Source organism: Argopecten irradians, chromosome 8, assembly GCF_041381155.1.
Source record: "Argopecten irradians isolate NY chromosome 8, Ai_NY, whole genome shotgun sequence".
NCBI lineage: Eukaryota > Metazoa > Mollusca > Bivalvia > Pectinida > Pectinidae > Argopecten > Argopecten irradians.
Window position 1 is genome coordinate 3,392,062 of NC_091141.1, and position 14,147 is coordinate 3,406,208.

A 14,147-nucleotide genomic window follows, 5' to 3' on the forward strand; every position below is an offset into this window, starting at 1 on the left:
AAAAGTTTTTTAACTCAAGCTGTAGATTAGGTTTACACGAAATAATCGGAATCCTTAAAGAGAAATTCTATAATTAGTGTTAGATCTTAAAGCATAGTTATTACATGTTGTATAACCGAGGAAGAAGTGAATGGAGATAGTTTGGTGCTAAATTATTTTCAATCTTGTAGACTAAACAAAGTTTTCTTCTTTTGCATTTCTCAGAAAGTGTTTCAAGGTCCGTTTCAGAGTATAAAGCTGAAACAGTTACATATGAAGGTAAACCAGTAATAATTCTTGCCGCTAAAAAAATCATGTTGAGCCATTTCTAATTTTATAGAATCTGATAGCAAACAACCATCCCAAAGATCACATGCATATTTTAAAATGGGTAAAATAAAAGATTTATAAATACAGAGTAGAGCATCTTTTTTTAAAATGAATTTCAATTTTTTTAAACATTTTTTTCATAGCAGAATGATATATTTCGCATGAATCCCCCATTTAGCATTTGAACTAATTATTACACCAAGGTGTCTATGTTTGTCCGTAAAGTTTAAGAATTTACCAGTTTTGTTAGGATTGAAAGTCACTAGCCAAGATTTAGCCCAAACGTTCAGAGATTCTAGGTCTCTGTTTACACATTGTTCAATATCTTGGGATGAAAGGGTACCAAGTTTGTTTAAATGAATGACCTTGACCTTCATTTCAAAGTCACAGGGTTAAATAGGCTAAAATCTTTAATGGACTTCTCAAGAACCGAAAGGCCCAGGATACTCATATTGGGCCTGTAGCATACTGAGAGAAAGGGCTACCAAGTTTGTTCAAATGAATGACCTTGACCTTCATTCAAGGTCACAGAGGTCAAATAAGCTAAAATCTTTAAAAGACTTATTATCAAGAACCAGAAGGCCCAGGATACTCATATTGGGCCCGTGATATGCTGGGATGAATAGTGTTTCCCACAGCCCCGATTAGCATGGCGCCGCGCCGTGCCCTTTTTACCTGACGCCATGCCCCTATAACCTAACGCCCTGCTGCCCTGTTTGTCCCCAGTACACTTTTACTAAACTACCAAAATACCAGGCAGTGGCTTGATAATTAAGTAAACAAAAGAGGTGTGACCACTCCCTGACCCTCTGACCAACACCCCAGTGGCCCTAATTTAACTAACAGCCTTGGGCTATTTCCACCTTGGCTTGTGGTGTCACTTTCAGGTCTGTGTATTACGTAAGCTGAAGTCAAGCAGCCGATCGGCAGCCTAGAAAACAATCAGCTGGCCTTTCAATAAGTTTTATGACTACAGCTAGTGAGCATTACTTCAAAAACAAATACTGCTTACAATTGTAAATGATTTACTCACGTTTTTAATGTTTAATAGGCCTATCTATATCTGATGGATGTCACAAGCTTTGCAATCGTAATGGCCGCCATTTTGGGTGTATTGTAAAAGTAGATCCGGAGGTATCGAATTTCAGGATTTTTACTAATATTCACGTTTTTAAAAATGAAAACGGTATTATCTTTTTAGAATTTCCATGTGATTTTTTTTAGAAAATATATATTAATAATAATAAAATTATTAATTGCAAAGTAATTAAAATAAATCAAATTAAAAAGAAATCAACTTTTTTCTCTATCAGATTGAATTTAAATATTTTTAATACTACAGTACTCTAACAATTATCTGTATTTTCTTAATTTAGTGCTTGTAAATTTAGAACATTATTTTAATTAAATATCCAATATTATGAAACATGTTATCTTATTCAATTCAATACAGTATTTTTAATATTTCAATAAAGATATATATTAAAATAAAGGTAATTGGATTGAAATAAAGGAATACATTTTGTATTTTTCCCATATTTTTAATTGATATAAATGAAATTTAGATCTTTCTTGTGAATCCATTATAGTCATGATCATATGATCGGCAGATTATAATTTCCAAAATCATTCTGTTCACTCAGAATAATTAAATAAATGTCCTTATATTACTTAGCAACTCAGAGAGTTTAAAGCATTTAAATGATATTAAGTTGAACCAGAATTAAATAAACAACAAGACAGTTTTGAAGATTTTCCCTTGTATTGGAAGTCGTCGATATAACCTTTGTGCCCCTCTGATGGTTATTTATCGCGGTCAAAGTGCCATTTTCAAAACCCAACACCATGCCCTTTTTTTTCCTGTGGGAAACACTAATGAAGGGCTTCTAGGTTTTTCAAATAAATGACCTTGATCTTCATTCAAGGTCACAGGGGTCAAATAGGCTAAAATCTACAACTATGGTGTATTTTGCTAATAGTCAGATGACTGTTAAGGCTCATGGGCCTCTTGTTTCTCTTTCAACATTTAACATTCAAACAGCCGTCGAAGGAGACAATAAAATAACTACAAATCTACTGTCAGATAGTATACATGTTAACAGGAGTGACAATGTGAGCAATGTTTGATTACAATTTTGCAAAGATTCTTTCATGCATGTTATCTTCAAGTTGAAATGTATTAGTGTAACATGATTGACAAATGCAAGCAATACTTGAACAGAATTGTTGCTGCAGAAATCTTCATGAGCTTAATGCAATGAAATCAGCATCAATTGGCTTGTTAAATAAAAATTAAATAAAAATGATAACAAAGAATGTAAATATATTGAGTTAAATGTAAAGGTTTCTTTAAAACATTAATGACATAAGAAAATACAAATCAGTCATCCTGACTACAAAAATAACTATTTATTTAAAACATATTATATTCAATCAAACTTGGCAATGGTACAGAGAAACAGTTTTGGTAAAATACATTTGTCATCAATAGATCTTTATTTAGGTTCACTGGTATTAAGTCGAGGAAAAAGTGGCATTTCACAAGCTAAGTGTGAATGTCCAGATGTCTACGCATACTCTTGCATTACCCTTGTGCAACACTTCGGTATCTTTAACAGATTTTCCACTAGTTCTAGGAAGATTGTACCTTTGTACAAATTTAGTTATAGATGCAGCACATCAAACAATAGTTCACTGCACCATAAACAGCGCAATTTTGTCCAAGGACTATTCGGTGATGCTAGAAATTAAAATATGTAAATAAAAATAGATGTTGGAACAAAACAAAAAATTAAATCGCTTCTATGCCATAGTCTCGTTCACAAAAAAAGAGATATGTGGAGGGGTCAACAAAATTGAAAATCGTTTCTATCTGTGGGTCTCCCAATTTCAAAGTGCCTTCCCCCCCTTCCCCCCCTACCATATATGTTTTTCTGGAACAGCCCTTAATATTTCCATTGTAGTTTAAATTTATGTTCTTTTTTAAGTAAATACAAAAATATTCAAGCCTTAATTAACTATCTTAGTTCATACAAAATTTTTGGATGATTTAATTTCAATTTTGGGATATTTAAGGCTTGAATTTGGAAAAAAAAATTATTTGATGTCATTGGAAATGGGTTCGAATTTCAGTCCCAAATCTTGCAAATGGCAAATATACATTTATGTACATGGCCAAAACTATATTACATATATACATTGCATTGTCAATGGCCGAGATTTGATACATATCATGATCATCGGATATCAAAAACAGCATTAATACTTGCGCAGTGATCATGAATATCAAATAATGTTCTGTATATTTCCCATCTACTCTAATGGTCAGCCAAAGGCATTAAGGTATATATATATATACATCAACGTTAATTGTTAAAATCATGGTCACTTATCCTCGAAACGAAAAACAAATATTTTTCCCGAAGAGATACAATATTGGGACTATTGGAGGCTTCCCTCCTTTCTCGTTCAACAAAGTCCTCCACTAAGTCTAAACCGGTTGTCTCAATCACAACACGATCACCATCGTCAATTTGGTTAGAACTACTTGGCTCAACATCTTGAAGGCTTAAACCAAAGGAATTCAATTTCTCTGCAATGCTGTCTCTAATCACACTCCCTGAATAAATTTCCCTCACAGGAGTATGATCCAAAGATCTTTCATCTGTCATACCTTCAAACCAAATCTGGTTTGGAGAGCGATTTCTCTCTGTCCTCAGTCTATGATTGTTCCACGCCGTCCTCATACGATCTAGTGCAGAATTGATTTCGGGCAAGTAAACAAGATGGATGGCCGTGATATGAATCGGATTGTCAGGGTCAAGTACCTTCTCATCTTCTAATTCGTAAAAGGTCCTACAAAAATGTTCAATTACATCCTTGTGGACATCTCTCCAAAGCCATTCAACACGTTGATTATGCTGAGAATGTCCAGTGAGACAGCCATTCTCTCCCTCCCTCATTAAGTTCATGAAGAGCGCCACCTGGACATTCTCTCCTCCCTTATCTGCCCTGATGCGTGATGGAAGTCCATATTCTAATACTCCATCAACCACAAGTCTCAAAACAGTAGCTGACTTGTTATTTGTTCCAGCCCTGAGATAGATGATCAGTCTTGAAAATCCATCAATACACCCATGTGTAGCGATTCCCCATCTAAAAATTAAAAAGATGACTTTATTTTATTAAAATGTTTCAATTCTGTCAATAAATTTTCCCTACAATTATGCTTTCTTTCTTCATATGTTCATTTTCTTCTTTGCTAACAGACATAAGCATAAAAAAATTTCCAAAACAGCTTGAGGTCCAGTGTTTTTCCTGCCTATATATTTGGGGCCGGAATTCGGCCCCATTCCCATTTGTATTTCTTGTTATTTTTTCCCAAATCTATGTCTAAATTTCCCAAATCAGTGAGTTGAAGCGTATTTTGTGTGACGAAACCAAAAAAATCTGGAAATCCCAAGTCTGAACATTGTATTTTAGCATACATTCTTATACTTGTTTCTTAGAGAAGGATAATTGTTTATTTCTACCTTTTCCAAAATTTCCATAAACACAGTTAAAAATTTTCCCAATTTCCTACTTTTATCGCACAAAAATTCCCAATTTTCACCAGGTGGCAATTTCCCAAAATACCCAGGAAAAACACTGAGGTCAACTTTAACAAACAAAGCAAATTAAGAAAAAATCGATTTAAGACCAAAATTCCTTTCAATAGGATATTCCATATTACAGAGTTAGCTCCCTTGAGGGTACAGTGGGCAAAATTCACGGTAGTACAACGTTACAATGGCAAACAATGTCAATCAATACCTACTCACAAGGGTAGATAATTCTGTTATAGGCAAATGCAGAATATATATAATAAATTATGTTTTAAAAAAAATTCTGAAAAGGGACAATGCAATGAGACTTATTCTGTGACTACAAAATCATATAGCAAAATATAGAATAATAATAATGTTCAACACATTCCTTATGAAAAATAAAACATAAAAAATATTAACCCATCCCATAATCATTAATTATGATAGTGTTAAATATTTTCTACTCTTGGAAATCTAAATTGTATGCTAAATAAAGCAGGAACAATTTGTATGGTATACACATACCTGAGCCAGTGTCACTTAAGTTGAACTACTGGACTAGCTGATTAAATTGTTTTTCAGACAATATCATGCACCTAACAAGGTAAACATGTTTTAAAACAAGTGTTTTGAAAAGTTCTAGAGAAAAGTTTTGTAACTTTTTCAAATTTTTTTTTCTATATATATATATATATAGATATATAGAGTCTTATTCTGTTTTTTATCACACACACACACACACACACACACCCACACACACAACTCCTCACGCACATCTAGAGAAAAGTTGGTTTGAATTATTAATTACTCCACTGGCATGCACATGACACCACTATGTAATGGCAAACAGTACACGAGTTTTAACATTATGATAATAAACACATGTTGAGTGATCTGTCAAACAAGAGTTATTTTTGAATAGCAATTGTGAGCAACAAGTTTTTTGATGTATGAGCTCACCTAACAAGACGCATGTGTCCATCTATATGCCAAAGGCTGTTGGGGACAGGCACACGGTAAACTCGACGACGTATAGACTGACTCCACCTCTGGGCTGCAGCTGGGGGATCAACTGCTGTCAGGGTTTCTCTCACTCTTCTTCTTTGCACTTGGATCCCTTCTGCCATCAAGAATCCATGCATCATCTAGGTATTTAAAAAATGTATTTACCAATAGTGTCCAAATGTTTATGATAATCGGTGTCTAAGTCACATACAATTTTTACTATTGCAGTCTACAAATGAAATAGTATTGTTCACTATTGCATTCTGATTTCTGTGAATGGGACATATATATTCAGAGCTTGAAAGGATAATCAGATCACAATTCTGTTTATGCCTTTATCTTATTACCATTATTGCTATACCAGGGCTTTTTCCAAGCATGATTTGGGGCCGAAAATCGGCCCCATTCCCCATGGCAAAACCTCTAATTTTTTCCCAATTCAACCTGTAAATTTCCCAAAACCAAAGTTTCTTGAAAACTATCCAAAAACATTGCATGAACTTAGTTGGTTAAGGCTTTAAATATTTGTGAATTAGCTTCAGAAAAGTATATATCTTTATTGTTATGCTTTATTTCATATTTCATAATTTTCCCAAATCTTGGTTTTGTCGCACGTTTACCAAATTCAAAGACACAGGCCCCATTCCAAAAGCAGTGAGAAAAAGCCTTGTATAAAAACTGGCAGGTTACACATTTAATATGTCAAAAATGCTTCTGAAAGTAATGGAATTCCTACATAGTCAAACATATATATATATATATATGTAAAATTGTTATGGAATCTAGGTTGGTAGTTGAGTCAGCTGTAACCTAATTTTCTGGTAAAGTGATTTTTTAGGTACATTTGGGGACTAGTACAGGCCCCTTCTCCGGTAATTTTTGTTATATTTTCCCAATCTAATGTAAAAATCTTCTCAAATTATCTTCAAAGTCTAAAATATACATGTTTTAAAAAAGATGCAATTTAGTGTTTTCCAAATTGAAAAGGTATATATAGGCCCTGATATTATTGAGTAAGTAAATCACTGGGTAAAGTGGTTACAGTTCGGTCAATCTGATTAAAATACAGATCCTTATTATCACGAAGTTTGATAGAGGATCTGAGAAAATCCTATTAGGGTTCATGTCACGGTGACCTTTGGAAATGGCCAATCAAATTGTTACCTGCAAATTCTTGACAGTGAATCTCAGAGGGAAGAAATAGTTTGAAAAAAATGTCACAGTTATTTTCGTGTACGTAGTCATCACGCCCCAAAGCTAATTGAATTAGTATACTTGGAAGAAACATAGTTTTATTTCATTTGATGTAGCATGATGTAGAAAATGCATGTGATTTTTAAGTATACATCCCTTATGGGATGTTGTCAGATCCTCTATTTAACAGAGGTTATATTTATAAGGATCTGTAGTTTAATCAGATGGCAGTTTGGCAAATCTGATCTGGTTAAACAGCTGGCATTTCTGTTATTGTTTCAGAACTAATGATAATGTTTAGTTTTGAAAAATTATTTTTTGAATTAAAACACATAGGTAATAACAATGAACAAAAAAAACAAAGATTTTAACTTAGCAGTTGCAAGTTATATATATATGTATTTAGCAAACTGACTCAAATCCCTGTAACCCATTTTTTTACTACTTTTAAGAAAGAACAGATAAGCTAGTAGGTGAAGAGAATGATAGACATATGCATGTCATAATTCAATGACAATTACCTCATTTCCAGAATTTGGATGAGAATTATGAAGAGTCTCAACTGTGTTGTATAAGTCAGCATCACTAATATCTGAATACTTCAAATCTCGTACTGACAGGCCATGGGACTTGAGTAGCTTATATATAAGTACCGGACTGCAATTCAGTTGATGTGCAATTGCCTTAGCAGTGAAGCCATGTTGAAGCTGCGTTTTCACAAACTGGAGGTCAATTTCTTTTGAAGGACGGCCACGTGCTCTATGTGATCCTATATCAATAGAAAAAATAAAAAATGGTAAACTGAGTTACAAGTTAAACAAGATCTACCTAGTATTTATAGGTTAATGTATTATTAATTGTAAGGTTAAATGAAAACATATCCATATTCAGAACCTCACAGAACATAACCTAGCTAGTTCAGAAGTATTTATTTTATCAGGTTGGGGACACTCCTATATATGCGGGATAGTCCTGCATTTGAGTAATATTATAATATAAGTATATATAGCAGTCCTGTATTTTGAGGGATCATTTATATAATAATTTTAAGTAGTATAAAATTATGCGAGAGTGTCCACAACGTTAACCTGTTTAAATAAGTGAGATGGTGCGTAACGAAAAATATGACACTTCAGACATATTCAATTCTTTTTTAATGTATTTTCATACTTTGACTGAAAATTATTGTAGCAAACACAAATATTTTCATTTATACTAGCTGTAAAGGATTTATATGTATGAAGGATTCGTCACTCTCTCTTTACAGAATAAAAACTGTTTTTCTCAACAAATATACTTGTCTTATGGAGTCAAAAGAAATATGAATGTAAAGACAAAGCTTACTAATTTCATGATGTCTAGTCCTTGTTTTAAGGACAGAAGATTTTTGAGGAAATGTAAATTTTCATTTAAAAAAAATGACAGCTCATGAAATGACGACCCGCTTCAGAAAGTAAGGCGTTACAGTAAACCACCAATTTGCGTATTATACGCAAACTACAGTATTATACCCAAATTGGAGTATGGATTTGTTACTGTTACGGATTTTTTTCGAGGACAACTGTAAAAATGACAATGATTGTGAAAAAATGTTTTAATGGAAAATATAGGCCAAAGGGACACAGTTCTTACTTTAATATTGTTGATATACCTATACACTGCACATCATCATGCAAAAATAATTGATTGTATATAAAACAAAACTTAATACGGATATTTAAATATTTTTAGCAGGTGACAAAAAATGTAAAATTTGAGCCTTGTTCCCCCTTAAAACCTTTTAAAAAGCGGCTTTAATTTGTAGATAGCCCATATTTATCCCATATATTTATCTTGGTTGGAATTATTATCAAATCTTTTCTGAGCACCAGCTAAGATAAGGGCTAATACCGCTTTTAGCCGCTTTAAAGATGCTCCACCGCCGACAGAGCATAAATGATATTCATCATTTGAACAATAATTGGTGTTTAATCGTGTATATATATATGTCTAATTAACACAAAAAAAATAATATAAAATAACTAATTTTGCCTTTGGTGCATGCGCAATCAGTACTTCATTCTATATAGGATATAGTGACACGGAATATTTTCAGGATGCAATTAATTATTTTTCATATTTTTTTTTAACTTCAAGTAAAATAAGAAGCTCAAACTTTTCAATGGTGTAAAGTAAGTAACTTTTTTAACTGAAGAAAATTACTAAATCGTCTGCTACTGTTTTTGATAGTGAAAAAATACCATTTGTCAGCGGTGGAACATCTTTAATTTATTTTTTTTTCCAAATATTTTGTTTTTGTTTTGAGTTGGTCTAGGACGCATGCGCAGCGCCAGTTTTGAAAATCCTATCAAAAAGTAAAACGTGAAAAACGTTTGATACGGTGGTTCTAGCAGTCGTTGGGTGATATGATGATCATATTTGAGTAAAAACAATATCATTCTAATAAAGAACTTACTCGTTTCTTCAAGTTGTACTTCTTCAACGGCGGAACCTTGTTCGGCAGATGTGGAATAATCGCGATCGGCGAGAGCTAACAAATCATCCAGGGCAGCGTGGACATCGACAAACTGTAAAGCATCTATGGAGGAAACACGGTCTAAGTTTTCCTTGGAGTGTCTAATAATGTCTCTAAGGTGATGCCTGTTGGGATTACCTTGAAGTAGTTGATTTGATACCGTTCGAATATTTCTCTGAATTGCTGATAGCACGTCGTCGGCCATTTTCTTTTTCGCAATATGGCTGTACAAGCTTGTCGGGAACACAGATGGACTAGCCTAACCCATTATAAATATAAGGGGATGGCAGGTGGAATATTGGAAATACGCTTTACTTATCTACAACCGGATTTTTTCAGCTTAAGTTGAATAAGGTTTATTTGCATTATCACTTTTTTCAGCTTAAGTCAAAAAGATTTCAACTTAAGTCAAAAAGATTTTTTTTGACTTAAGTGAAAAAAAGTGATAATGCAAAAAAACATTTTTTGACTTAAGTTGAAATCTTTTTAACTTAAGTTGAAATCTTTTCAAATTAAGCTAAATAACTTTTTAACTTAAGCTATTATGTATTAAATATCAAAACGGCTTGCCATATTCCATATGATAAACGGACCACGTTGATGAGTCTTATTATTTAAATCAAATCCTTATTTCTGTTTAAACATATATTTCTACACATGTAATATTACATCATAATATTTGAAATATATTTTGATTGATATATTAAATTTTGATTTATTTCTATATACCGTATATATATGAATAAACGTATGAAATCTATATCAAAATTAAGCAGCAAAAGTTGTGTACATTTATTAATAGATTATTAACTAAAAGTGATGATCATCGACCTGCATGTACATTAAAATAATGTGGAATGTCGCATATAATTCATGTTGTGTTTTTAGTGTTTACGCATACACATAAAATACAATATTTTTATCATATACATATCAAGGATTTCTATAACTACATATGTGTACATATTAATAATTTAATTGTTATCATATTTAATTGATGTGTAATTGGTACAAAAGTCTGTCACATACACTGATATACATGTACTGTACATTGTACATGGGGATAAAGGTATGCACTGTACCAGCATACATAAATGACTTGTATACTGTAAACTCTTGGCACACAGGTCTGTCGTTATGGTCACTAGGCCTAGGGCCCTTTTCTCCCTATTTCCCAATTCCACCACTTGAGGTGACACCTTACCTGAGATGATCAGTCAGGCGTCACAGGTAAGGTATACCTATTTTCTTTAACCCCAGGGGGTCCATTATAGCATTCAATTCAATATATATATATATATATATATATATATATATAGCATGCTGTGACAGCCTCTGTACCTGATTAGTTTAGTAAAGTCTAACTGTCTACTTGACCCCATGTGGTTTTGTTTCATATAATAATAATAATAATAATAATAAACTTACAGCTACTTTTTATCAAAATATGCCTATTCTTTCAATTGAGAATTACAAATTGTTATAATATTGTTTTTTCCCCTCAAAATGAAGATAATGTATTCACATTGTTTTTTATCTTGTTTTTATTTTATTTATATTTTTTGAGGAGATGGAGAGGGGTTTATTAATTATGTACTATATAGTTAAATTTATACTACATGTGTACATGGACATGTACATGTATATATGTGTATTCCAAACATGCTTCGAGACAATACCCCTTGGGCTCCTTTATACCCTAGCCCCACCCCAAACCTACCTAGCTATATAGTATGTGTATTTCACCACTCTGACACTTGAATGAATTGTTGAATGACATGAATTGTTTTACCTGAAATTTAACTAACATGCTGGCTCAGTTATACATACGACCATCATACATACTAGTCCAAGAAAAGGATGTGATTACGTGAATGAACGTGTAAAATCAGATATTTAGATAATATATTGTATAAATTTCTGGTAAAACATATAATCTAGCTAGAACAAATGTAGCTTCATGAACACTGTATCTAAATGTCACGAGAGTGATAATATGGGTATTTGTTCTCTTCGTAAATAAACTACTCTGACAACTGTAAACAGCTGATAGTTTTATTATACGCAAAACGGAGACAGATAACCTGAAACAAGAGGCCCAAAGGGCCTTACCGGTCATCTGACTACCTTGGCAATGGTAAATTTAATTTCATATGGTGTCACTTTGTCAGGACAATGTCAGGATCATTTTCAATTTCTTTCAACAAATTTTCTTTCAAACAAGAGGCCAAAGGGCCTTAACATGTAGGAAGTTAATTAGATATAGTGCCATGGTAGCCATCTTCGATTTGGGATCAACCAGAGATGTAACAACACTTTGTCGGGACGATGTCAGGATCATTTCATGCAAGTTTCAGCCAAATCGCACTGGTAGAACTTGAGAAGAAGTTCAAAATGTGTTTTAAAGATGGCGGCTGTGGCAGCCATCTTGGTTTTCGGATTGACCCGAAAAATAACAACACTTTGTCGGGACCATGTCAGGATCATTTCATGCAAGTTTCAGCCAAATCAAACTGGTAGAACTTGAGAAGAAGTTCAAAATGTGTTTTCAAGATGACGGCTTTGGCGGCCATCTTGGATTTCGGATCGACCCGAAAAATAACAACACTTTGTCGGGACCATGTCAGGATCATTTCATGCAAGTTTCAGCCAAATCGCACCAGTAGAACTTGAGAAGAAGTTCAAAATGTGCTTTCAAGATGGCGGCTTTGGCGGCCATCTTGGATTTCGGATTGACCCGAAAAATAACAACACTTTGTCGGAACCATGTCAGGATCATTTCATGCAAGTTTCAGCCAAATCGCACCGGTAGAACTTGAGAAGAAGTTCAAAATGTGTTTTCAAGATGGCGGCTGTGGCGGCCATCTTGGATTTCGGATAGACCCGAAAAATAACAACACTTTGTCGGGACCATGTCAGGATCATTTCATGCAAGTTTCAGCCCGATTACACCGGTAGAACTTGAGAAGAAGTTCAAAATGTATTTTCAAGATGGCGGCTGTGGCGGCCATCTTGGATTTTGGATCGACCCGAAAAATAACAACACTTGGTCGGGACCATGTCAGGATCATTTCATGCAAGTTTCAGCCAAATCGCACCAGTAGAACTTGAGAAGAAGTTCAAAATGTGCTTTCAAGATGGCGGCTTTGGCGGCCATCTTGGATTTCGGATTGACCCGAAAAATAACAACACTTTGTCGGGACCATGTCAGGATCATTTCATGCAAGTTTCAGCCAAATCGCACCGGTAGAACTTGAGAAGAAGTTCAAAATGTGTTTTCAAGATGGCGGCTGTGGCGGCCATCTTGGATTTCGGATCGACCCGAAAAGTAACAACACTTTGTCGGAACCATGTCAGGATCATTTCATGCAAGTTTCAGCCAAATCGCACCGGTAGAACTTGAGAAGAAGTTCAAAATGTGTTTTCAAGATGGCGGCTGTGGCGGCCATCTTGGATTTCGGATAGACCCGAAAAATAACAACACTTTGTCGGGACCATGTCAGGATCATTTCATGCAAGTTTCAGCCCGATTACACCGGTAGAACTTGAGAAGAAGTTCAAAATGTATTTTCAAGATGGCGGCTGTGGCGGCCATCTTGGATTTCGGATCGACCCGAAAAATAACAACACTTGGTCGGGACCATGTCAGGATCATTTCATGCAAGTTTCAGCCAAATCGCACCAGTAGAACTTGAGAAGAAGTTCAAAATGTGCTTTCAAGATGGCGGCTTTGGCGGCCATCTTGGTTTTCGGATTGACCCGAAAAATAACAACACTTTGTCGGGACCATGTCAGGATCATTTCATGCAAGTTTCAGCCAAATCGCACCGGTAGAACTTGAGAAGAAGTTCAAAATGTGTTTTCAAGATGGCGGCTGTGGCGGCCATCTTGGATTTCGGATCGACCCGAAAAGTAACAACACTTTGTCGGGACCATGTCAGGATCATTTCATGCAAGTTTCAGCCAAATCGCACCGGTAGAACTTGAGAAGAAGTTCAAAATGTGTTTTCAAGATGGCGGCTGTGGCGGCCATCTTGGATTTCGGATCGACCCGAAAAGTAACAACACTTTGTCGGGACCATGTCAGGATCATTTCATGCAAGTTTCAGCCTAATCGCACCGGTAGAACTTGAGAAGAAGTTCAAAATGTGTTTTCAAGATGGCGGCTGTGGCGGCCATCTTGGATTTCGGATCGACCCAAAAAATAACAACACTTTGTCAGGACCATGTCAGGATCATTTCATGCAAGTTTCAGCCAAATCGCACCGGTAGAACTTGAGAAGAAGTTCAAAATGTGTTTTCAAGATGGCGGCTGTGGCGGCCATCTTGGATTTCGGATCGACCCGAAAAGTAACAACACTTTGTCGGGACCATGTCAGGATCATTTCATGCAAGTTTCAGCCAAATCGCACCGGTAGAACTTGAGAAGAAGTTCAAAATGTGTTTTTTCAAGATGGCGGCGGCTGTGGCGGCCATCTTGGATTTCGGATCGACCCGAAAAGTAACAACACTTTGTCGGGACCATGTCAGGATCATTT

At 34.8% G+C, this 14,147-nt stretch overlaps 1 protein-coding gene across 2 annotated transcripts; it reads right to left on the reverse strand.

Moving 5' to 3' along the window:
• Window positions 1-2,052: 2,052 nt before the first annotated feature.
• Window positions 2,053-10,340, reverse strand: LOC138329110 (uncharacterized). Of its 2 annotated transcripts, none has more exons than XM_069275859.1 (4): window positions 9,550-10,340; window positions 7,616-7,863; window positions 5,856-6,040; window positions 2,053-4,464 (listed from the first exon to the last, which is right to left on the reverse strand). In XM_069275859.1, exons 1-4 carry the CDS (start codon window positions 9,812-9,814, stop codon window positions 3,675-3,677), a joined length of 1,488 nt encoding a protein of 495 aa, XP_069131960.1. In that variant the 5' UTR covers window positions 9,815-10,340; the 3' UTR covers window positions 2,053-3,674. The 2 variants fall into 2 exon arrangements, with proteins under 2 accessions (XP_069131960.1, XP_069131961.1); XM_069275860.1 differs by having other exon boundaries at window positions 9,748-10,336.
• Between the last annotated feature and the right edge of the window lie 3,807 nt (window positions 10,341-14,147).

Excerpts from the sequence above, each read along its gene's own strand:
- LOC138329110 (XM_069275859.1), bottom strand. The coding sequence starts at position 9,814 with ATGGCCGACGACGTGCTATCAGCAATTCAGAGAAATATTCGAACGGTA. Across the intron at positions 6,041-7,615 it reads ATCCAAATTCTGGAAATGAG|ATGATGCATGGATTCTTGAT; the intron begins GTAATTGTCATT and ends TTAAATACCTAG. Across the intron at positions 4,465-5,855 it reads GGACACATGCGTCTTGTTAG|ATGGGGAATCGCTACACATG; the intron begins GTGAGCTCATAC and ends TTTAATTTTTAG.